The sequence below is a fragment of the Trachemys scripta genome, chromosome 4 (assembly GCF_013100865.1).
Source record: "Trachemys scripta elegans isolate TJP31775 chromosome 4, CAS_Tse_1.0, whole genome shotgun sequence".
Lineage (NCBI taxonomy): Eukaryota > Metazoa > Chordata > Testudines > Emydidae > Trachemys > Trachemys scripta.
The window spans coordinates 59,073,108-59,098,563 of record NC_048301.1 but is presented as its reverse complement, the minus strand read 5'-3'; the positions used below and the strand labels follow the sequence as shown (position 1 = coordinate 59,098,563).

Sequence of the window (25,456 nt, the reverse complement as noted above, 5' to 3'; positions counted from 1 at the left end):
CATTGCAACAGTAATCCTAAATTATAGATCTAATTGACTAATTATGGGTGTGTCTCCTTCAATCAAAGGAGACTGCACTGTAGCTGAAAAGGCTTTACCTTTATCAAGTAAGTTTGTAATGTCAAAGAATGAAATCATGTTTCTTTGGCAAGATCTGTTTTCTATAAAACTGTGTTGACTAGAATTAATTATATTCCTAGTCTTCAATTCTGTAGCAACTGAATCTGATATCAGCTTTTCCATATTTTTCCCTGGTATTAATGTCAAGCTAAGTGTCTTAGGCCTGGTCTACACTAGGCGTTTATGTCGAAGTTAGCGCCGTTACATCGAATTAACCCTGCACCCGTCCACACCGCGAAGGTATTTAGTTCGACATAGAGGTCTCTTTAATTCGACTTCTGTACTCCTCCCCGACGAGGGGAGTAGCGCTAAATTCGACATGGCCATGTCGAATTAGGCTAGGTGTGGATGGAAATCGACGCTAATAGCTCCAGGAGCTATCCCACAGTGCACCACTCTGTTGACGCTCTGGACAGCAGTAAGAGCTCGGATGTTCTGAACTGCCACACAGGAAAAGCCCCGGGAAAATTTGAATTTGAATTCCTTTTCCTGTCTGGCCAGTTTGAATCTCATTTCCTGTCTGGACATCGTGGCGAGCTCAGCAGCACTGGCAACGATGCAGAGCTCTCCAGCACTGATGGCAGTGCAATCTCAGAATAGAAAGAGGGCCCCAGCATGGACTGATCGGGAAGTCTTGGATCTCATCGCTGTGTGGGGCGATGAGTCCGTGCTTTCCGAGCTGCGATCCAAAAGACGGAATGCAAAGATCTATGAGAAGATCTCTAAAGACATGGCAGAGAGAGGATACAGCCGGGATGTAACGCAGTGCCGCGTGAAAATCAAGGAGCTGAGGCAAGGCTACCAGAAGACCAAAGAGGCAAACGGACGCTCCGGATCCCATCCCCAGACATCCCGTTTCTACGAGGCACTGCATTCCATCCTCGGTGCGGCCGCCACCACTACCCCACCACTGACTGTGGACTCTGAGGATGGGATAGTGTCCACGGCCGGATCCTCGGACATGTTAGCGGACGGGGAAGATGAGGAAGGAGATGAGGAGGACGAGGCAGTCGACAGCGCTCACAACGCTGATTTCCCCGACAGCCAGGATCTCTTCATCACCCTTACAGAGATCCCCTACCAACCCTCCCCAGCCGTTACCCCGGACACAGAATCTGGTGAAGGATCATCCAGTAAGTGTTGTAAACATCTAAACATTTATTTGTAACAGAACATGATTATTAACAATTTAAAAAATGGGTTTCTCATGATTAGTTTGATTAACTTAACGGTTCAGTCATGGGCAGTGCAACTATTTGAAAAAAATCTAGCAATGTCCGGTTTTGCATGATTGTCCTGCCCAAGCCGCTCTACTGTTTAGTCCCTGCTACTGCAGCTACAGTAAGATGCGGTCTATATGTCCGGGGATGGAGCAGAAATCCTCCTGGGACATCTCAAGGAAGCTCTCCTGCAGGTAATTTGAAATCCGCTGCATTAGGTTCTTGGGGAGAGCGGCCTTATTGGGTCCTCCGTAGTAGGACACGTTGCCGCGCCACGAGACTAGCAAGTACTCCGGAATCATTGCTTGGCACAGCATGGCGGCATACGGCCCTGGTCTTTGAAGGCTTTCCCGGAGCATTCTCTGTCTGTCGCTCTCAGAGATCCTCATGAGGGTGATGTCACTCATGATGACCTGCTTTGAATGAGGTAGGGGAATGTTAGTGTTGGGACTGCTTTACCGTTCCTTTACAGAACTGTAACCGCTGGTTTGCAGCCACGCGGTGGAGGCGGGAGAGGGTCAGCCGAAAGGGATCGTTCCCGGGGACAGCCGCGAGGGTGTGGGACAGGAGCAGACTTCCTGCTTGCCGGATTGCTGGCAGCAGGGACCGACATTGATTTCAATGTGAAATGAGGCCATTGCTAATATTAAAGTTTTAAGCTGCCACGAATCTACGGCTTACCATGTCTGCGTGCAAGAGCAATTCCGTTGTCCTGACAGGGTTCTCAAAACTGCTCTGCAAAACCCCAGACACTGAATGCGAAGGCCGAGAATTCGACCTTGTGCTGAGTGCGCATGTGATAGGTGCTGTGCATGGTCCTGTTCACAGAGAAAGACTATGTTTTTTGTTCACAACTACATTTATCTTTCTGAGGAATTCACTCCCTTTTTCCCATTCCCACAGCCCCATCTGCGACTGTCTCACAACCTAGCCTGTCATCACACTCCCAGAGGCTAGGGAGGATTAGGCATAAGAAGAAGAGGACACGGGAGGACATGTTCTCAGAGCTTATAGCCTGCTCCCGAGCCCAGGCAGCACAGCAGACCCAGTGGCGGGAGAACTTGTCCCAAATGCACCAAGCCAACATGGATCGGGAGGAGAGGTGGCGTCAGGAAGACCAGCAGGCGACTCAAACCCTGCTTGGACTACTGAGGGAGCAAACGGACACGCTCCGGCGCCTTGTGGATGTTCTGCAGGAACGGAGGCAGGAGGACAGAGCCCTGCTGCAGTCCATCTCTAACCGCCCTCCCCCGCCACCAAGTCCCATACTCCCTTCACCCAAAGTGCACAGAAGGAGAGGCGGCAGAGTCCCTGCTAACTCTCACTCCCCAAAGTTTGACAAGTTCTTTCCTTCCCGCCTGACACAAGCCCCCGTCCAAGTTTCACTTCCCAGTCCCATGTGTAGTTGATAATAAAAAATATGTTTCTGTTAACTACTGTTTCCATCATGTTCTTTTGGAGGGGGGGGGGGAAAAGGGGGTTGGTAATTGGACAGGACAGTCACCTTTGGCAGGGTACATAGTCGGGGGCAGGCACAGCAGCAGGGCACATACATAGTGCAGTGATGCAGTGACTACTTACCCTGGTTAGTCTGGGAGGTTCTTTTCATGTTATGTGGTGGGGGGTGGGTTGCTCTGTGACTTTGTGTCAGGGGAGGGCAGTTAGAGATCTTAAGCGGCGGTCCTTAGGCAGGATCACAGAGCCACACAGCAGGGGATCTGTAACCGTCCCCCCCCTGCCACAAACTCACATAGACCCCCCATACACACAGTCCGTATCAGGAGGGGTGACAGGCTCCGTTGAAAGAACCATCCCACCGCAGCGGAGCCTGTCAGTCCTTGAGTTTAGAAGCTGCATTCGCGCGACTACACTACACCCGCTCCGCACCACAGTCTGCGTCCCAGTTTTAAAAAATTCCCGCAAAAACAGTATTAAAGAAAACGGTGTGCTTTAACAAAGTAGAACTATTTTTATTTTGAAACGTGTGTTGGAAGTGGGGTGAAGGCTTCTCTGTACACAAAATTAGAAAGTCACAGGTTACCCTGCTCACTCAGGAACTTTGCTTTCAAAGCCTCCCGGATGCACAGCGCTTCCCGCTGGTCTCTTCTAATCGCCCGGCTGTCTGGCTGTGAGTAATCAGCAGCCAGGCTAATTTCCTCAACCTCCCACCCCGCCATAAAGGTCTCCCCCTTGCTCTCACAGAGATTGTGGAGCACACAGCAAGCTGCTATAACAATGGGGATATTGGTTTCGCTGAGATCACAGCGAGTCAGCAAGCTTCTCCATCTCCCCTTGAGACGTCCAAAAGCACACTCCACCACCATTCTGCACTTGCTCAGCCGGTAGTTGAAGAGTTCTTTTTCAGTGTCCAGGGCACCTGTATAGGGCTTCATGAGCCAGGGCATTAGCGGGTAGGCTGGGTCCCCGAGGATCACTATAGGCATCTCCACATCCCCAACAGTTATTTTGTGGTCCGGGAAGTAAATACCTTGCTGCAGCCGTCTAAACAGACCAGAGTTCCTGAAAACACGAGCGTCATGAACCTTGCCCGGCCATCCGACATTGATGTTGGTAAAACGTCCCCTGTGGTCCACCAGTGCTTGCAGCACCATGGAAAAGTAGCCCTTTCTGTTAATGTACTGGCTGGCCTGGTGGTCCGGTGCCAGGATAGGGATGTGAGTTCCATCTATGGCCCCACCGCAGTTTGGGAATCCCATCGCTGCGAAGCCATCTATGATCGCCTCCAAGTTTCCCAGGGTCACTACCTTTGGCAGCAGTACATCAACGATTGCCTTGGCTACTTGCATCACAACAACCCCCACGGTAGATTTGCCCACCCCAAACTGGCTCGCGACTGACCGGTAGCTGTCAGGCGTTGCAAGCTTCCAGAGGGCTATGGCCACTCGCTTCTGGACAGTCAGGGCTGCTCGCATCCGGGTGTCATTGCGCTTCAGGGCAGGGGACAGCAACTCACAAAGTTCAAGGAAAGTTCCCTTCCGCATGCGGAAGTTTCGCAGCCACTGTGATTCATCCCAGACCTGCAGCACTATGCGGTCCCACCACTCAGTGCTTGTTTCCCGTGCCCAGAATCGCCGTTTCACAGCATCAACATGACCCATTGCCACCGTGATGTCCTCGGCGCTGGGTCCCCTGCTTTCTGAGAGGTCTGTGCTACTCTCAGACTTCAGGCCATCACCGCGTTGACGTAGCCTCCTCGCCTGACTTTTCTGCATCTGCCTCAGGGCAACCTGTATGATAAGCTGCGAGGCGTTGAGAGCGGCCACAACTGCAGCGATGGTTGCAGCGGGCTCCATGCTCACAGTGCTGTGGCGTCCGCGCTGTCAATGACTGGAAAAGTGCGCGAAATGATTTCCCGCCGGCGCTTTCAGGGAGGGAGGGAGGGCGGGAGTGATGGACGGATGACGACAGTTACCCAAAAGCACCCTGGCCCCTTTTTTTTTTACCCAGAAGGCATTTGCGGCTCCACCCAGAATTCCAATGGGCGGCAGGGACTCCGGGAACTGTGGGATAGCTGCCCTCAGTGCACCGCTTCCAATGTCGACGCTTTCCCCGTTAGTGTGGACTCACAAAGTCGAATTACTGTCCTTAGTGTGGACACACACGTTCGACTTTGCAATATCGATTCCAAATATTCGATTTAAGTAAAATCGAACTACTCTCGTAGTGTAGACAAGGCCTTATAGTTATCTAGCTCATACCGCTTGGACTTTCTGAATATTGGCACAACATTAGTACTCTTCTGGTCTTTTGGAATTTCTCTGGGATGAAGATCTCCTTAGCCAACTCTTTTAGGACTCTTGGGTGCAAGTTATTAGGGCCTGCTGATGGGCTGGAAAGAAATTCATCAGCCTCATATCATACGAATACATCATCCTGCTTCTTTCCAAATACAGAACAGAAATATTTATTGAACACTTTTTACATCATTATTAACAATTTTACCATCTCCATCTAATAATGTACTTATATCCGTAGACTTATAGACTTTAAGGACAGAAGGGACCATCATTATCATCTAGTCTGACCTCTCGCACATCGCAGGCCACAGAACCATATCCACCCACTCCTGTAATAGACCCATAACCTCTGGCTGAGTTATTGAAGTCCTCAAATCATGATTTAAAGACTTTGAGTTACAGAGACTCCACCATTTACCCCACACCATTGCTGGTATTTGTTTAGTTCTTAATATTCTTTAAAGGCTCCTTATTGTCCTTAGACTGTCCAGCCATGGAGTTTTCCCTGATGTCTTTAGCTTCCTTTATCCATTTTCTACACTTCATAAATTTTTATTTACATCGATTGCTCTGTACATTGATTGCTGCATGAGACCTCCAGCATGTCTCCCAACTTCAACTCCTCAATAAGAACACCATTTCTATCAACACACTAAGCATCTATCTGTAAAGAATAACTCATTTTGTTTTCTGGTTTGATTCAGTGGCCTGTAACAGACCCCCACCAGACCCCATCCTGGGCTTTGTTAGTCATCACGTTGATCCATATGTATTCAAGATCTTGAGATTCTGAATTATCAACAGGGTCCTAGTTTTCCATGATAAAAAAACAAAATTCTACAATTAAAAGAAATATAAAAATCCGTGTTTTTCTGCAATTAAAATGAAACACTGAACTTTGGTTTCCCTAGCCACAAGATATATAGGTATCCACTGAACACAATGTTTTACTAATACAGTGGACTTGCATCTGAAGAAGTGAGGTTCTGACCCACGAAAGCTTATGCTCCCAGTACTTCTGTTAGTCTCAAAGGTGCCACAGGACCCTCTGTTGCTTTTTACAGGTTCAGACTAACACGGCTACCCCTCTGATAGTGGAACCCCGTTTATCTAATCTAATTGGGACCAGGGCCAGATTAGATCATCAACAATTCGGATAATCCGGAGAGCTTCAGCTGCGAGTGGCCAGGCATGGGCTGTCAGCCCTGATTTGGTTAGTAGAGAGAGCCAGATAACGGAAGCTCAGACAAATGGGGTTCTATTCTACATGTTTTTATTTTTTCACAAAATGTAAAAACTAAAGATTCTCTTTAAAAATGCAAATTCTGTGTTTTTCCAGGGAAAACAAATTTCTAGGATCCCTGATTATCAATAATTGTAAAACAAGCAACAGTGACTAATGTAGAGCGTGTCCGTCCCCCCCCCGACATACACGTGCACACACACCTTTTAACCACTCTATTCCTCCTGAAGAGGTGCTAATCTATCATGTGAAATGTCCCTCCAGGTTTCAGTATTGCCAATTGCATATATTTTTCTCAATGATAATTTCTTATTCCTCGTAGTTGTTAACCAGACTCTTAGCACTGGTATATAAGCAACTGAAAAATGTCTTCTCTTCACGTTTTGTCACATCAGTTCAATTTGTTTGTGATGTCTTGAGTTTTAGTTTTGTACAGCATTTGTCTCCGTAGCACCTCCTCTTGTGTAGGTAGCTCAATGCCCTCCTAGATGCTCCAACTAGTCTTTTACAGAGAAGGTTAGCCCCTGATCTGTGAGATGCCAGCCATCCCATATGTACAGCCTCCACTCCCACTGGAATGTGGCCACAAAAACTACACCTTCAGCCTCACACCAGCTGTGCAGCCAACAGTTCACCTCCTGTATTTTCTGCCTTCTCTTGCTCATTGGATTGGAAGGATCTCTGGTGAGATCACTTGGACTTTTCTTTTCTTCCACTCCCTTCCAAGGTGCCTGAGTTCTTCTCTAATTTGAACATTTCCGTGTGATGCTGTGTCATTGGCTCCAATGTGTATCATCATCAGTGGACAAACAACTTCATAATCTTGTCTAGTCATTCAGTTACTTCTCATATTTTCACTCCATGGAGACAGCACACGGTCTTATTGTCCCTGTGTCCCTTCTTCTTAATACTGAGTTACCAGTGACGATTGTCTATATTCTTATGATGGTTGACGAACCTCACTTGGTTGCTGCTCATTTCATACTACAAGAACACCCATCAGGTATGTCCCCGGTAGCTTTTTCCATTCCTCTAGAGACAGGTTCTTCTGTAGCTGACTGGCTGAGCCTCTGAAAATGCTTTGATACTTCTGGTGAAGTTGTGAAGTTGAATGACTCTTGGCTCTCTTTCCCCTCTTGTCACCTGTCCACTTTGGATTCTACTCTCTCCAATTGCCTTATTGCTGATCCGTCTAGGGTAACTAGACAGCAAGTGTAAAAAATCGGGATGGGGGTGGAGGGTAATAGGAACCTATATAAGAAAAAGACCCCAAAATTGGGACTGTCCCTATAAAATCAGGACATCTGGTCACCCTAGATCCGTCCCCTTGTGGCATCTGACAGTGGTTTCCAAATCTGGTTATCCAAGAAGTCTTTGCTGTCTCAAATGCTGTACAATATTACAAATTATGCTTCCAGACAACATATCTTCTCCTCCGATACAGCCACCAGCTTGCATTTCATACACCAGAAATCTATTCTGTCTTCTGGCAGAAAGTAAAACATAGCACATCCAAGGTGGATCACAGCACTTGTTCTCTCCTAAGCCATATCTGCTCTCTGGTGTAGAGCCAAACCTAAAACAGGAATCACACTCCCTCTCTAAACTCCCACCAAAACTCATCCAGTATACCATACCCATTTGCCTGGCAACTGACATATACCAAACCTCACTGCTCAGCTCCCACCTTCACAAACAAGGGAATAACCAGACAAATTTCAAAAACTGGTTCTGTTCAAAGCCCCACAAATCACAGCCTCAAGGCCCTCACTGAGACACAAACAGACCCATCTCACCTGGCCATTCAGAGGCCCCCAGCCCAGCCACACCACCCTCCCAAAGAACAACCAACCAACAGATGCAACAAATACAACATGCACCAAGTCCCTCTACCTGCAAGCCTAGAATCCACAGCTTCATCCTCAGACTCCTCTGTTTACTGTTCCTGTTGCCCAGCTAACGGGTGTGTATGTGTTTGAGGGTGGGGGAGGAGGGCTGGTGACATGGGCCACAATTTTTTGCAAAGAAGAAGTTCCAAATAAGGGAGTTCCAATGTCTCAGCTACAGCAGAACAGTTCAATGGTTGGGCTGACTGAGACTTATTTTATCACATACAGCCAGTCAAAACCCAGTTCAGTCACCATTTACAATATGGAAGTGGGGTGGCGGCATAACAGGTGACAGCATATTGCTCATGAACAGCTTTGGTCAGTAAGTGGCATGACCCAGTCCTTCAGAGCTGTCTGATGCTCACAGGGATGTGTCACTTGGGGTAACCGAGACTTATTTCATCACATACAGCCACTCAAATCCCAGCTCCTCATTTGATTATTTAGTTAATAAGTAATTAAGGAATTAGCCATTTAATTTTTATCACATTAACTCATTGTAAGATTCCATTTTTAGAAATTTCATCGATTTAAAAAATATATAATTTTGGCCTTTGAATAAGGAACAGAGAACTCTGAGTAAGGAGCTGGTACCACACATAAGGAACTGGGAAAAGGAACCAACTTCAGCCTCCTCCTCCAGTGGAGTCTATTAAGCTGTCACTGTGTTACACACATCTCCCTCTGATACACTCAGCTTTGTTGTGCACTGTCTCTTTGTTGAGAGTTTAAATACTTGAACAGCAACAGCACTCAGCTCTTACAACATGGCGGGAGGCACAAGCGGGGAAAGTAAACAATCCCCTGCTCAAAGGATATTGTTCTGACTTATGCACGTGATGCTCATTATACAGGGCACTCTGCACTAGGTGTCAGCATCAGCCAGTCCATCTTAAGCTACAGAGCACTCACCAATGGTTGCAAAGTGACTCTCTCCCCTACTCCCTAATGTTGGAGGGTGAAAGGGTTGGGGGAAAAGATTGTGCCTGTTACGTTGGACCCGTAAAGAATTCTAGGGTTTTTTGGAATTCTTATTCCCTGGCCTTCTGAATTCATATAATTTAGTTACTCAGAAATTGTTCTCTACAGAAAAAACATTGGAGAACTCTGTTCCAAGCACTTCTAGGACTAGCTAGATACACTAGACAACACTGGGCTGCTTTGGATGAGTGCCTTTTCTGGGAACAACAACAAGGGTGTGATTTTTTTAACCTATTAAGCATGAAGTTGCGGGGAGACAGTGCATGAATGACTGCTGCCTAATTTATGCATCTAATTACTGGGACTTAATCCAGAAATCAGGTAAATTGAACATGGGAATCAGGTAACGTTGGCCATTTGCACACACGAGCACAGTAACGTGTTTTCAAAATGGTTACAACTCAAGGCATATATCTAGCCAGAGAATATTTAGACAGAAAAGTCACATTTCAGAGCAGCTGTTACCAGTTTCTAAAAGCAAGTTGTTTACAAGGCTTCTAATAGAATTCGCACCGGCCTAATGCGGAAATCTTGTTGGACACAGTTTCTGGTTGATGGTATTGTATTAATGAGTTGCTCATTGGTTTCCACTAGGAGGGAGGGAAACCTCTCCAGAAGAGTCCAGGAGACATGGGTTTCACCATGACTGGACGAGAACGCTCAGAATACGTACGATGGAAGAAAGAACGAGATCAGATCGACCTTGAGAGGCTAGCGCGCCACAAGAACGCAAAGGGCGAATGGCGACGGGCTTGGGATATAGAAAAGTCAGAGCACATGTAGGTCATCTACACCCCTGAGGTAATAGGGCTACAGGCCCTATTACGGCGAATAATAGGTTCTGGCAGTAGGTCTGTATTCTGATGGGACATTGTGAGCTGGCAAACTGTGAAACATTAAATCCCAGTGGCTGATGAGCATGGGATCTACAGGGACTCTGAGAGCTGTAGAGGGGGTTGAATCACACCCCATTCTCTCTACCTCTATAGAGGGGTTAACCCCCAGCTAATTCCACTGGTCCTCCACAACTTCAGGCATATGGGACTAATGGAGGCAGGAAGAAGCTGGGGCTCTTCCAAAAGGGACAGTTGGGCAAATCCGCTTTGATATTTCAAACCTTGTCGTCCAGTTGTCATGATTTCTCCTTTTCATTCCCATAAAAAGCCAGCCCACCTACATCATCCTTACCTCATAAAGTAACTTCCTGCAGACATTCCAGTGTACGCTCTGTCATGGGCAGGGCCATCCTGTGTCAGATCAATGACTGGCACGGTGTATAGTACTGTGGGACGACTCTCATCATGGTATTGCAGAGTAATGAGGTAGCTTCCCTTCATTTACATTCTGCCTCTTTAGCAACCCGCACGCAGCTGAAATGCACTGGCCAAGTAGCTTTTGGGAGTGGAACACACTGCACACACTGGCCCAAGGGCTTTGGAGTACGGCTCGTTACGTGCACTGGATTGAAGATTCGTACCATTATATGCTCTAGACAGAGTGGTTTTCCCGGTGCCAGACTCACATCATGCACTATACAGAGGGCTTTTCCAGGACAGGTATGCGGGATGGTCCTTTGGTTAAGCGCTAGAACGGATAGCTGGAAGATCTCAGTTCTGTTCCCACCTCTACCACAAACTTCCCATGTGATCTTGAGAAAGTCACTTAAAGCCTGATTTTTCAGAGATGCATTGGGAGTTGTGGGTTTATAGCACCTCTGAAAATATGGCTCTTAACCTTTCTGTACCTCAGTTTACCCATTTGTAAAGCAGGGATAATACTCACCTAACTCACAGCCAGTTGGTGAGGCTCCATTTATTAACATTAGTAAAGTACTTTGAGATCCTCAAACAGAAAGTTCTATGAAAGTGCATAAAGTTAATACTTATTACTTTATTTATTATATGTAATAGGTGGAGAGCTTCCGGGGGTGGAAATGTGCACAGGGTAGAAAGCTTTTGGCATGAAAGCTCCCACAGAGAAGTTTTTTACCATTCACTATTTCAGCAGCTGCCCTATATACACTGTTGAAAACCATATGATAAATTCATTTATCAAGCACCCTTGACAATCTCACCTGTACTCTACAAAAACGAGGAGTCTGGTGGCACCGAGGAAGTGAGGTTTTTACCCACGAAAGCTTATGCCCCAATAAATCTGTTAGTCTTTAAGGTGCCACCAGACTCCTCGTTGTTTTTGTAGATACAGACTAACACAGCTACCCCCTGATACTTGTCACCTGTACTCTGCTCACTGATCCATCTCCCTAGGACTTGCTGTAATGTTCCAAATCACCAAACAGCTTCCAACAGGCTCTCACCTTTTTAAAATAAAGTCTCCCTGCCAGGATTAAAGAGATGGCTAGCAAATTTGTTACATTTTACCCCCGGAGGAGTTGGAGGACTCATTTTACCTCTAAGATTTCAGTGATTATATTATTTCAGCTGTCTTGTGACACTGTCATGTAAGATGGAGGTCTTTAAAATGAAACAATTAAAAACAAACCCACAATCTGCCCTAGATTTGTTTCCTCTGTCTCCCCCAAATGTGGAACTTCCACCCCAAAAATTACCCTGGTGTGAGGCCTAATTAATATTCAGACAGGTTGTAATGGTGCTGCCAGTGGGAGCCAGCTGAGGTCACTCAATTAGGGTGAATTGCAAACAGAACAGGGCAGACAAACCCCAAAAGCTGGTGGATATTCCAGTACTTAGATTTGCCAAGCCAGCATAAAACAGCTTCTGTATTACCTCATTGGTTACTCAGAAGTCCAAACAACGCAGTTCCCTTAAAGTGCCCAGTCTCAGGCCTCCATCCAGACACCCATGTCAAACATATTGTGATGATTACTGAAAATCTTATCTCATCATATAAAAGAAAAGGTTCTTCTGATCCCAAAGGACCAGCCACAGCCCCAGGTCAATATAAAACTTAGATCTTATCCCAAATACACACTTATAGCCAATCCTTAATAACTAAACTAAAATTTATTAAAAAAGAAAAGAGAGAGAGTGTTGGTTAAAAGATCAATATACATACAGACTTGAATTCAATTCTTGAGATTCAGATACATAGCAGAGATGAAGTTTTGTAGTTGCCAAAAGTCCTTTTAGAAATAGTCCATAGGCTATAGTCCAATGTCCATATTCAGGGTGACTCCAGTCAGTGACTGGGGATCTCAGTCCTTATGGCTTAGGGTTTCCCCTTCTTGAAACCCAAAGCAGATCTGAGATGAAGAAGGATCGTGTCCCAGGGTTTTTATACCTTTCCTGCAGCCTTTTGGCCTGAGAAAACAATAGGCTTAACTCTCCTTCTCTCAAAGACCATGGCAATTAGCACAGGATAACTTATCCATTAAACAGTTCAGATATAGGTTACCACAACCTTCAAAGAAACATATAGACAATAATACTATTTCACTCAAGTGTCTTCCTAAATATTACTACTCCTTTATTGATCTTTGAATCAAAGCCATGGTAATAGACAAGACTTGTTTGCTTACATCACAAGACCTGAGCAACATCTACCCTTCTATCTCTAACAATGCAGGCTTGCATTTCAAAGCTCTTTTCATTTACATATCTTCCTAACCAGTCACTAAAGTTCGGCCATGGGTCAGGTCAGTCTGTGAGTTAATTAATTCTTTCTGGCCCTGTCACCTTTCAATGAGATATTATATTACACTCATAACATCACACAGGTCAATCATAGGTTTTCTATACATAAAGATATCACAGCTTTAATGTCCAGTATCTTGCAGCTGTATGGGGATAGAATCGGGTACTTTATACCAATGGAAAGGGGAAATTCCCAGCTTCCTAATTGGAGGCACCGCCAGGAGGAGCCCACGATATTGTAACCTTTTAAGTTTATTGTCAGAGACAGACTATTGAACTAGATGGGCCACTTTTCTGATCTAGTATGACAAATCCTGCTACTCTGAAACCTATGTTCCTAGAGAAAAGCGATTTTAGGTCATTTTTAGTAGTTTGTATGGCTCCCCCCTGCATCTTGCATAATTGGACTCATGGGAATAAGGGCACCTGGCTTTACAGGTGGACGATAGAAAAAATAATCCTGATTAAAAAATCTTGACATCTCCAAAAGATTCCTAAAATAGTTTCCCTGTAATACATGTGGCATATACAGAATACAAGATGGTCTGTTGTGGGTATAAAAGCTTTAGAAGGTCTCCTATGGGGTTAGTAACGTGCTCAGTAAAATGTGCCTTTAGAAGGTCTCCTTTGTAGTGGAAGTATATGTGACTGGTGGATATGGCTTCTCTAGGAGTTAGTCAACACTTGCAGCTGAGCTGCTGAAGCATTTCAGTACTTCGGTGTAGCCACTCACTACAGTGACGGGCAGGGTGCTCATAGACTTTAAGGTCTGTGAGCACCTTCCCAACAGAGGGAAGCTAGGTCCACAGAAGAATTAGGGGGATAGGTCATCTTAATTATGCCACTCAGGTGTGGATTTTTCATACCTCTGAGCAACGTAGCTGGGTTAACTTCACTTTTGAGCGTAGACCTGCCTGCTGCTTGCTTATTGAAGTGAGTAGGTTTGTATCTGACAATGCCCGATTTTTACCTGCAGGTTTGAGGAGGACTTTACTAAGGATGGGGAGCCAGTCTCGGATAATCTCAGCAGTAAGAAAGGTGAGAAAGGGAGACACCGGTCCTATTTTGACATTTGTTAGCCATGAACATGTGGCTCACTGGTCCATGTCAGGTGTGAAAGATCCGGTCCTGGGATGCTTTGCTATCCATCAGGCCTGCACAGAAATGGCTCTAAAATCAGTACATAGGTCTTAGCATTCTCTGCTTTGCAGAGTGCTCAGTGGATGTGAATTGTGTGCGTAGTGTCACTACTCTCCGTTCCCCAAAGTGCAGCCGTGACTAATTCAATAACTTGGGCCCAGATTCTCAATGGGAGTTGAGCACCGAAATGCCTTTGAGGATCTAGGCCTTGAACTCTCTGTTCTTTCTGATGTTATAGCATATAGAGAAGCTTAGAATTGGCTCCTTTCCCAAGCGCTGGTTTCACAAGGAGTCATATTGCAGAGCTCTCCTGCAGCTCATCATCTGTGCTCCCAGGAGCACATGCCAGCTTCTTAATTAGGATAAATCCATCACAGTTCCCGTTCTCAGGAGATGTACTGAGGGAGTGAGGCTTTGCTGCTAGAACACATCACATGAACAACATGCTCTCCGTTGTGCTTTCATTATATAACCCTACTGCCTTTTTGTGCATGCTGTGTCTGTTCAGGGGGAAGAAATGCCAGGAAATTCCAGCACAGGTCCTTTCCTTCTGAAGGGAGAGGTGAGTAGAGCCCGTGAATGGCCTTAAGTTGAACTGCTGGGCGCTCGCTCTCATTACACCATGCTGTGGTCCAGGGTCTCACATACACTGACCAGTGAGGGAGTTCTATGCAAATGGGAGTTGGGGCTGGAGTACCATCTCAATAGTGGACATATTGGATATAAGGAGACCTGGGAATATAAGGTCCATGCATGCTTCAGGTTGCATTTTCCTAGTGGCTGCCTCCTTTAGCCATGTTCCTTACCGTCTCTGTAATGGGACTGATACCTGCAGAAGGATCCTGGGGGGCAGTGTGGTAGCTAAGTGACACTGAACTGAAACAGAGATAATGGGGGATTGTGGTCAGGGGGAATTTTGGCTTTGCAGCTTTATATTTTCCTCCCCTCCCACACAGCCCCCTTCTTTAGGAAATACATTCACAAACTCTAGTGATAAAATTAGTCTGGCCCCCACCTCAAGGAGTACAGAGCATAAAACCACCAGACAGACCTTACTGTTATGACTTTCTGCTGTCCCTTAGCTCAATGCCAGGTGGCAGAGCTGTAGGAGGAGAGGTGCTAGGACAGCACCAGTTTCCAGCACAAACCCACTGCTGGATATACTAGCCCCAAGCTCTTTGTACATCATGTCTTTCAGGTGGAGGACAAAGCACTACGAACACAAGTGAGTCTGCTTCCAAAACAGTGCCAGTTGTGAGCAGTAAAGCCAGAGGAAAGGATCGACTGACTGGCAGAGCCAGAAGGTAAGAGGACAGTAAGCAGGACATTATGGAAACCATTTTGTAACCATTGCTAGAGGTCTTGCTGTGCAGTTCCTTTCTTCATTTGGAATGACTGAGCTGCTACGATCCATGGGGAGTGCTTCAGGCCAAGAATTACATCATTAGAATTGCATCCCCATTTTTGTGATAGAGCCTGGTGGGACATCCAATTAGAGACTTGGACTCCCTGTAGAAGGATTGTGTCCCCCTCACACGCCAGCTGCACAATCTTCATTGATGGGGCACAAATAACTGATGGATCAGACAAACGAGTCCTGACAGACTGGGCGATACGTGCCCATTCCCAACCCCCAGCCTGCTGAACATGTCCTCTCCTGTTTTCAGGCTTTGCTGGCCCAGGGAGTAGGCCTCCTGAAATTGTTCCCAAGGGAGCAGCTAGTAATTAGAATGACTGACTCCTTCTAGAGACCTTCCCTCTAGCACTCAGCAACTTTTATGAATATATGTAAAAATATTGAGAGGGACTCTCCCCTCAGCTCCGTCCCACCCCCTGTATGTGACTGGAGTGGTGTAAAGGGACCATAAAAGCCCTGATTGAGCCAGGGCAGAATTCTCCGGCACAGGCACATTGGGCTTGTCTACAAGGAGACTTAGTGCACAACCAGCCAGGGTGTAAATCTACAGTGCACTAACCTGCCTCATACTAAGTTGCCCTGGGGTCTTGCTACTGGGCACTACAAGTTCCACAGTGTGCTTTGGCATACTGCTGTTTGAAACAACCTCTGTTAGTAAAACAAGCCGGGGTGTTCTAAGGATAGGGAGCCCAGCTGTGTGAAGGGCATGTTGGGAGAGGCAGGGCCATACTACGTAGCACTGTAAAGATTTCAGATAGTGCTGCTACCCATAAACACCTCACAGGGCACTGTCCCAAGCCGCAGAAATCCTCAAAATCAAAAAGGGCATGAAGCTGCTTACAGCTATCTTAGCCCCTACTCCCTCTGGGTTGCAAGTTTTGTCCTGAGCTTCTTAGAGGTACAACACAAAATGGTACCCTCAAGAAGACATTGCTTCTAACTGCAGAGTTAAGATCACATTGAGATAAGCAGGACTAAAATCCCTGGGCCTTATTTACCTATTTCAACAGTTTTGCTCTGATCTAATTCCACTGACTTCAGTGAAACATCTATTGATTACACTGGTGTAAGGGAGAGGAGAATCCAGCTAGCCACTTCTGTTTTATACTTTAATGATTCAGTTTAGCTTCCAAATTTGGCACACTTCAAGGCAAACTCCAGCCTTCCAGTGCTACACTACCTAACAGTTTAATAACAATTCTAATCTTCAAACTACAATCATACTGTGTACCAGCCAACAAGAGTAGTCTAAGTTGATTATATACCCAAAACTTAACACATCAAGACCACAAACAAAATTCTATTATATGTTTACAGTGTGTTTTTAAAATAATCAGGTCAGTCATGCAACAAACACACAGCTACACTGATGCATAAACAGATATGTTTCCTATCTACATCTACAATATGTTATAGAACGTTGGTAAGCTGGTACCTTGCTGTGTAGTATTAGTTTCTTGATATATGCACTGAAGGTGATAGCACTCTTGAATTGAAATTGAATGTGTTAGAGAGGCTGATCGTGTGAAGTATGGTGACATGTCATGATGGTAGTGGGACTGGCATTGTCTTGTATATGGCTGTTTTAACTTACGATTTCCTTGCTTTTTAGTTTCTGCATTGTGAGGAAAGACATTTGAGCAACCTTACTCTATGTTAATTACATTTTGTGTTGGAATACATTTATAACAGAGAGATGGGTCCTGTTATGTCTCCTCAAATCCAATCAACTAATCACATCTTAAGTTAATTACAAACATTAATTGGGTAAGAATAACATCAACAGCAAAAAATAATCAAGTTATCACAGTCTTTGTTTATAAGCTACATTAAGCCCCACTTCATTTTGACGTTCCATCTCCAGTCAGCCACAGTAGCAGCTGTTTCCAAAAGAAAAGGTGCCATGCAACTCTGTCACACAGACAGTTCTTGACCTCAAAAGGGAAAGTAACTACCCAATGTCACCCCAGTTCCTAATACTCTAGCCCCCACAGGCCCAAACCAGATTCCCAGATCTGGACAACTCCAAACTTGAAGTTTGTGATTTAGGGCCATCTGTAATATATGCACAGGAATTACTTCACCCAATGAACTGCAGCCACCTCTGGGGTGGACTACCCAACACTGTATAACAGGAAGCAAAGGACAATACTGTATCCATCTGAAACTACTGGGGGAATTTAGAGAGGTCAAATGTAGTACCCAACTGACAAGGGCACTGGGGCTAGTGCCCCTGCTGTTGTGAGAATGAAGGTACTATGGACTTATAACCACAGGTGGTCAGGACCTTAGTTTTCCATCTCATATGAAAGACAGCACTTTCACAACACAGTGTCCCCAACACCATACTGGGGTTAGGGTGACCACCCATCCCGATGGGTGGGACAGTCTAGAAATGCAGAGTTCAGGTGACGGTCCTGGGCTGAATGACTCCAGGACAGCATTTGTCCTGGATTCCCTGTGGTGCTGCTCCATGCCTGCCTGAGGCTAAGCCTCATCCCAGTGTGTGTGTGCGGGGTGAGGTGGGCATTTCCCCAACCACCATGAAGCCCCGCCCCGCTCCTCTTCCCCCCCCCCCCCCACCATGCCCCCTGGCCAGGTCGGAAGCTGGAGCTGGGCCATGGTAAGAGCTGCCCAGGGAGTCCAGGCTGCTGTGGGGAGCCCTGGACCTGCCCCCCCCACCTGCCCTGGGCAACGTGCTCCAGGGGGCTCTCTGGCCTCTTGTCTCCCTGCCCATGGCAGGTGGAGGGGCCTGGGCTCCCTGGGTAGCTCTTACCACGACCCAGTTCTTCCAGTCTGGACAAGGGGTGGGGGCCTCAGGGGAAGAGGAGAGGAGGGGCAGGGGCAGGGCCATGGCGGGGACAGGGCTCCTGTATGTGTCCTGCTTTTGCCTTTTGAAAAGGTGGTCACTCAAACTGGGTTGTTGGTTCAGCCCTGAATCAGAGGAAAGACTACCAGCTCCAGAATCACCATCACTGGTTCCTCCAGCACTTCAGCAGTTAAATTAGTATCACTGCTCAGAACTGCATGCCAAGCCGAGTGTCCAAAACTCATTTTATAATGGACAGTGATCCATTCCTTGAAAATAAACACACTAACAGTCCCCACCTCTGGAGAGTTTGCTGGACAACTTCTTGTTCCAAGAACAGGCTGTGTCTTGCTAAGGGAGATGCACATAAGTCCCCCAAGAGCAGCTACTCTAGGAAACTGAACAGAACAAACAAATTGTATTTTCCATGGCTGGGCGGCCCTGGGAATGCGAGATGAGCCATTATAAAGATTATTTTCTTTCTTCTGTCTTCTTTTATTCCTCCTTCCCTTTAGAGTCTGCTAGTTTTCATGACTTTTTGGGAGGACGGGGTTGCGGGTGGGTAGTTTAAGGTTGCCGAGCATGCAGTAGCTGTGAATTCTGCTTCAGCCTGGGTCTCCCACCCTATTCTCTAGAATGATGTCCGCTAAGAGGTGCTGGGGTGGGAGTGGGCTTGGGGTACTTTCTTAGGAATGACATCTGCTTGAGACAAGTGCCTCAAAGAGTCACATAAAAGACCCCTGATAACTGCTCTGGAGCTCATATTCTGGACGATTGGCTGGGAAGGATGAATTGCAGGTGCACTTTGGCTTTTGAAACAGTCTAATTCCTCATGAATAAAATGCTGTGTGGTGATTGACAGCTGTATTGCTGCTGCTCCTAAGGGCCTGGAGATACAGAGGGGCAGAATGGCTTTCTAAACAGCTTCATACATAGGGAAGGGTGGTTTATTTTGGTCAAAGCTCAATTTCACATCTTTGGCTCTGCACCACTTTTCCCATGGAGCGAAGGCTAGGACATGCCTCTGGGCCGTTCTGGGAAAGGCAAATGCAGCCAAGATGATGGGAACCATGAAGTACATTTATCAGCAAGTGGTCTATCTGCCAAGTGTTGGCTGCTCTGATTCTGGTTCCTGCCTTCTCTGTGCTCTTTCCCTGCTCCCAATCAGTGGGATATAAGGAGCCAGTTTAGGAAGAATGACGACATTCTTCCTAAACAACATTAGGCCTCATCCCCTCCAAATGTTTAATCTTTAATACAGCCTAATTCTAGTTGCTTCCTAGGCAGTGAGCTAAGTAGTTGATGTATTCTTGTTTTATAGATATTTTAGCTATAAAATTAGGCTCTGTATAATTAGTTTTGTGTGTAATTATCATTAAAAAGCTATGCACTAAAAAGCAGTCCAAGTTCTTGAGCTGCTTATTGGAATTAACAAGGAGAGTTGTTTATTTCCCTTCGAGATAGGGCAGACAGACAACAGCATATTACACAATGCTCCGTGCTGGCTGGAACATAGCAATTGCCATACTGCAGTAGGCACAGGTGGGATAATCTGCCCCCCACCCCGCTGTAGATCTCCTCTTGATCTCTGATAGTTGGAAGAGACTGGCTTTAGCCCTGAAGCATGAGGTTTGAAATTCAAGGTGCTGGTTAGTAACCATAAAGCTTTAACTGGTTCCTGGACCATTTAGTTTAGAGATAGTGTCTTTTGTTTGCCATTCAATCAGGACTGTGCTCAGAAGGAATGCTGTGGCTATCTGTCACAAGGCTAAAGTTCACAGAAGCAAGGGTGTTCCCAGTGTCAGGCCCTTATCCTGGTGCATATACATCTGAGCCTGAAATTGGCCAGTTTTAGAGTGCGCTGCAGAACATCTTTGTTCTTGCTTCCCACCAACAGCAAGCCTGGGAATCTCCTCACACCGGAGCTGGCTTTTTGCCTCTTCTGATGCTCCCAAGGAAGATGGGTCAGTTTTTGCAGAGGACATGCTCCCTGCTTTGGGAACATGCTGCATGGTACCATTCTTAGCTATGTAAAGTTGTACCAGGTGACAGGTACCTTATAAAGGCTTGTAAAAATATAACATTAACTTGCGCTACCAGAGCCCCACTTATGAACACGGGTCCAAACAAGCTAAGATCCTTTGTGCCTTGGACATCTTCTGTGATGGTCTGACTGTGCTTTTTAGAAGTCCACTACCACTGCTTTGGTCTTAAGGAAATAATTATTCCTGCTATACCTGATGCGGTCACTGGTGGGTGTGTAACGCTGCACACTGCTGGGTCTTCCTTTCACGGCAGCCCAGGCCTTCTGAGCATTGAAACGTCAGTTTGTCATTCCTGAGCATTGGGCTTCAACCAGTTTGCACATTCACACAGACTCAGCTCAATCAGTGGCAGAGTCAAAACAAGCCTTTTTTGTGGGAAGGTTTTAAAGCAAAAAGATCTTCCCTGTGGAGATAGCATTCCCCATAAAACCTTCTTTGTTTCTCTGCCCCCCCCCCCCTCCTTTTTGGGCCTCCAAACCTCAGCTAATCAGTTTATGCAGCACAGTTTTTAGAACCTTCTGATGAAGGGTTCAAAGCATGTGCTTCAACGAGTATATTTGGCCTGTCATTATTATTCCTTTTTTGAATTATTATAGAAGCTAGGACCCCTAGTCATGGGCCAGGACACCATTGTGGTAGGTGTCGTCAGATGCTACTGGTGTGGTGCTCTGCTCTATTCAATGTTGATATCAGTCAGCTGCGTGCACGTGTTCCCTCTGTGTGCTGCCCCGGCTCTGCGCAGATAGATGACACAGCAGACCCCGAGAGAACCCCCAATGACCACAGACTCTCTTAAGGTATGAAGGCACCCGGGCCAGGTTTATTGTTGAAGAGAAACACAGTCTCTAGCTCCCTGGATTAGATATCCAAGGTGCTGCTAGCTAGTACATATGTGCTCCCTGGCAATGGACTGGCTCAGTCAGTGGCGGGACTTTCCACTGCCCCCTAGGCCAGACAAAGAACCGCCCCAGGAATGCATTCTTATACACAGGTACAAACAAGTTACATATCACTCCTGATGTAGTGAGGTGCAACCCCTCTATGTAGCAAGGTGCCGCCTCTCACCTTGTACATGTTGGTTCGAACAAAACAACTCTATCCAGGGCTGGCTCTAGGCACCAGCATTGCAAGCATGTGCTTGGGGTGCTTTTTTTTTGCTTCTGCTGCGGCTCCCCCCCCCCTCCTTTTTTTTTTTGCATGGGGCAGCAAAAACCTGGAGCCGGCCCTGACTCTATCCATCATATTACTCTTTTGGCACTGTCATTGGGATGGGTCAGCCTTGTTCCTTGTTATCTGTGTGGAATGTAGAAGTATGCGAATGTTGTGATATCTGGTGTCCAGTACCTTTTAGATATGTCTTTTTTTTTTTTTTTTTTTTTTTGCAGCATCAGACCTTTCCTTGCCAGCTTCTGTGAGCAGGGCCTGCCTATAGATCAGGAAACTGAGGCAGAGAGGTTACAGACCAAAATTTCCAAGGGTTACCTACAGTTTTTGGTGGTCATCTTTAGAACTTAAGGCCAGATTTTCAGAGATGCTGAGGACACTGTGGGTTCACCTCTGACAATCAGATCACAGATGTCCAAAGATGGCCACCAAAAGCTAGAGGTCACACTTAAATTTGGTCTTTAATCTCCACTGCCTCGCTTTCCCCATATATAAAATGGGGATGAAAGCTACCTACACAGCTGCTTCCAAATTAGAGGTCATTTTTTAAAATGTGTGCCTTAGGGACTTATGTGAGGCCACACAGCAAGCCAGTGGGAGAGCTAGTATTAGAATCCAGTACTTAGCATTCCCTGGCCTGTGCGCTAAGTACTAGATCAGATGGCCTCTCAGTGTTGTATGGGATGATTCAATTTACAATCAAGTATTTAAAGGATGGATGTAACTCTGATGAAAAACTGGATGCATCTACATTTCCCACTTAGTTCCATTAGGGTCTGATTCAAAACCATCTAAGGCATCAGATTCAGTGCTTTTAAGTGCATTGCCACATTACCATCTGTGTGCTGTGACATTTAGGGTATGTCTTCAGTAGCAACATTAAAGCACTGCCGCGGCAGCGCTTTAACGTGGCTGTGTAGTCACGGTACAGCACTGGGAGAGAGCTTTCCCAGTGCTGTAAAAAACCACCTCCACGAGGGGCGCAGCTACCAGCACTGGGAGTGCGGCTCCCAATGCTGGTGCATTGTCTAACACTGCCACTTTACAGTGCTGAAACTTGCAGTGCTCAGGGGTTGTGTTTTTCACACCCCTGAGCGAGAGAGTTGCAGCACTGTAAAGTGGCAGTGTAGACAAGGCAGTGTAAACAAGGGGAGGGATAGCTCAGTGGTTTGAGCATTGGCCTGCTAAACCCAGAATTGTGAGTTCAATCCATGAGGGGGCCATTTAGGGAAGAGGGGTAAAAATCTGTCTGGGGATTGGTCTTCCTTTGAGCAGGGGGTTGGACTAGATGACCTCCTGAGGTCTCTTCCAACCCTGATATTCTATGATTTAATCTCAGCAAAATCCACATTGGGACAGTAACTCAATAGCTGCTGAAAAGTCACCCTTTATGGTTGCCCACCCACTTAGCATCCAATCCCCTCCTGCACCCCTGTCTCTGCTCTGGCCCCAGCACTTGCCCCATTCCACCCACCTGCCTGGCATAGGCATGGGAACTAAGGGTGCGGGGGGTGCTGCAGCACCTCCAGGTTTTATGCAGAGCTCTGCTCCCGGGATCCCTACTGCCAGCCCCACACTCACCTCCAGCTGTGGTCCCAGCATCGGCCCCCTTACCCCTGTCCAAGTCCCCCGCTCCTGGAGACATGGCCCTTCTCCTGGCCCCAGCTCTGGGGGGGAAGGGGTAAGAGGGCTGGCTTTCAGCACCCCCACTATTAAAAGTGTTCCAGCACCACTGCTGCCCAGTGCTCCTGCCGGAGAGTGGGGTCAAGGCACAGGGACTTGCCCTGACCCCATGCTCTGGCTGGAGAACCAGACGGGCAGGCAGAGCGGAGCAAGCCCCTGTGTCCAGATCCCACTCCCAAGATGGAGCGCCAGGCGGGTGGGCAAAGTGGAGCAAGCCCCCGTGCTCCCACCTAATCTGCCACTGGGAGGAGGGTGAGCAAACGGGCGGCGGTAGAGGAGATCTTCAAAAAAGATAGGCCCACTGCCTGGGGGAGCCAGGCCCGGTGTGGGGTGGTGGGAGCTGGAAGGGAGCCAGGAGTGCAGGAGAGCAGCATCTCCTCCCAGAGCTGGGTGTGCATCCGAGGCCTCGGGGAGCCCCTGGCCAGAGGGTCCATCTATCACTCCCTGCAAGGCCAGCTGCAGGGGGTGGGGGAGGTGGGCCCCCATCCATCCTGCCCTCCCAGCCGCCCCCCTTTCCTCCCCGGTAATTGCCCTCCCCCCCCGAAGTCAGGGCCCACTCAAATATCCCATGCTGGCTTCGCCAATGCTTCACGCTGCCAGAGTACTGTAAAGTGGCTTTAATTTAACTGAGGGTCAGGATCCCTGAGCATAATTTGCTCACACAATTATCTTGACTGCACACACAGTCACTATAATTGTGCACGTGCACTTTTGAAAATTTGGGACTCTGCATGTCCTAAAAAAATGCCTTTCAAATGTTCATATTTTGGCCCAAATTTATCAAGAGAGACCAAGCAGCTAGAGGCTTTATTGACCTCAGCAGACTTACATCAGGGATGAATGAAGTCAGTGTGCATACTTCCCCTCTTTTTTCTAAATGGGAGGAGGGGGCAGCAGACCCTGCATTTCTATTAAAAATTGAAACTAAATTAACAAATAATTCCAGCAGTAACTACTAATTTCTACAGTTATCGAAAGCCTAGACTATCCTATTACCAAGCTGTGCTGCTCTCTAGCAGAAAACCTTGGAAAATAAAAGCAAAGACTACATGGTAGGTCTCCTAGTCCATCCCCAACTGATGCAGGATAATTACTCTATAAGTTCCCTCTGATATATATGTAGAGCTTCACCCAGTCTCGTCTGAAATGATTCATTAAGGGGGTATGTACTTGCTCTCTAGAAATACAGAATTAGACTTTTCACCACATACAAACGTTGCCTATTTTTGAATGCTAGAGGCCAATGTCACTTATTTCATAAGCATATCTCCTTATTCGTTGGTCTAGCCCTGAGTAATCTGGGTTTTCACCTTCTCCCTCCATATATGTAGTAGCTGGCAGAGTTCTGCAACATATGGACCCTATCAGAGTTAGTACAGTAAAGCTGAGACAGTGGCAGACATCAGAAGAAACAACTGGTACATGTGATTAGTCTAGTCTAATGACAGGTGTCTGTACTAGAAACTGGATTGTATGATTTCATTAGATTAGAATGTTTAGATTTAGTGGCCTCAGAAGAGTTCCTCCTTGTCAGGAGAAGTGCTTTGTAGGTGTCATCAATATACAAGCAAGTATGGGAGCAAGTCAGGTGAATCTGAGCCTATTTAGAAGAAAAATTGCGAGAAGGGCTAGTGACTTCAGAAGATGGCTGGTTCCCCACCCCCCAAATCAGTATTTCACAATCGCACTATTCATCATCATCTGCTTTATCAAGATGCTTTCCCACAGTGATTTGTACCAGAGCGAGTCTGCATCCTTGCCAGATGACTAATCACATTTTCCTTTCCTACTAAATAGTTATTCTCAAAGGGATGGCCTAGTAGCCTGGACCAGACCTCTGAGTTACCTAGTAGATCTGGGGTGGGGGTGCGGTGTTTGGATGGAATGAGAGTCTGAGTCCCAAATGCAGTGTTCTGTTCCTCAGGCCAGCTGGACTCATGTATTTTGTAGACATAAGATTTGCAAGTTGTGACAAGGTTCACCTCCATGTGGCCCAACAGGGCCCTACTCACCCTGTCATGGGGTCTCGGTTGGTTGCCACCTCTCACAGATCCAGTGCAATGGTGCTTTAGTCCCCTGGCTAAGACACACTTGAGTCCCAGGCCCTGAGGGGAATCAAAGTCCAAAAATACAGGAATGCTACAAGCTCAAAACAAGGTCATCCAATGAGTCTTCAGGCAAGATCCCACCTGCCTACTCAAGGCCTGTCTTCATGCAGCCGGTGCTTTTTGTCAGTCTCCCTGGGCCCAGTGATCCCGCCACTAGGAGGCTTGTCCAATCCCGGCTGAAACCAGGTTTCCCTCACTGAGGGAGAAGCAGAGCTTCGCTTTCCTTCCTGGCTAGCCTCAGGCTCTCCTCTCCACTCCTGACATC

General features: G+C 46.8%; 1 protein-coding gene across 4 annotated transcripts in view; it reads left to right on the top strand.

Annotated features, from left to right (window-relative positions):
- CCDC9B (coiled-coil domain containing 9B) overlaps positions 1 to 25,456 on the top strand; it is a 110,519-nt gene that overhangs the window by 64,976 nt on the left and 20,087 nt on the right. For all 4 annotated transcript variants that reach the window (XM_034769032.1, XM_034769029.1, XM_034769030.1 and 1 more), the window contains 4 exons: positions 9,806 to 9,990; positions 13,802 to 13,863; positions 14,474 to 14,527; positions 15,164 to 15,269. In XM_034769032.1, coding sequence (XP_034624923.1) covers positions 9,806 to 9,990; positions 13,802 to 13,863; positions 14,474 to 14,527; positions 15,164 to 15,269 — 407 coding nt within the window. The remainder of the gene's footprint in view (positions 1 to 9,805; positions 9,991 to 13,801; positions 13,864 to 14,473; positions 14,528 to 15,163; positions 15,270 to 25,456) is intronic.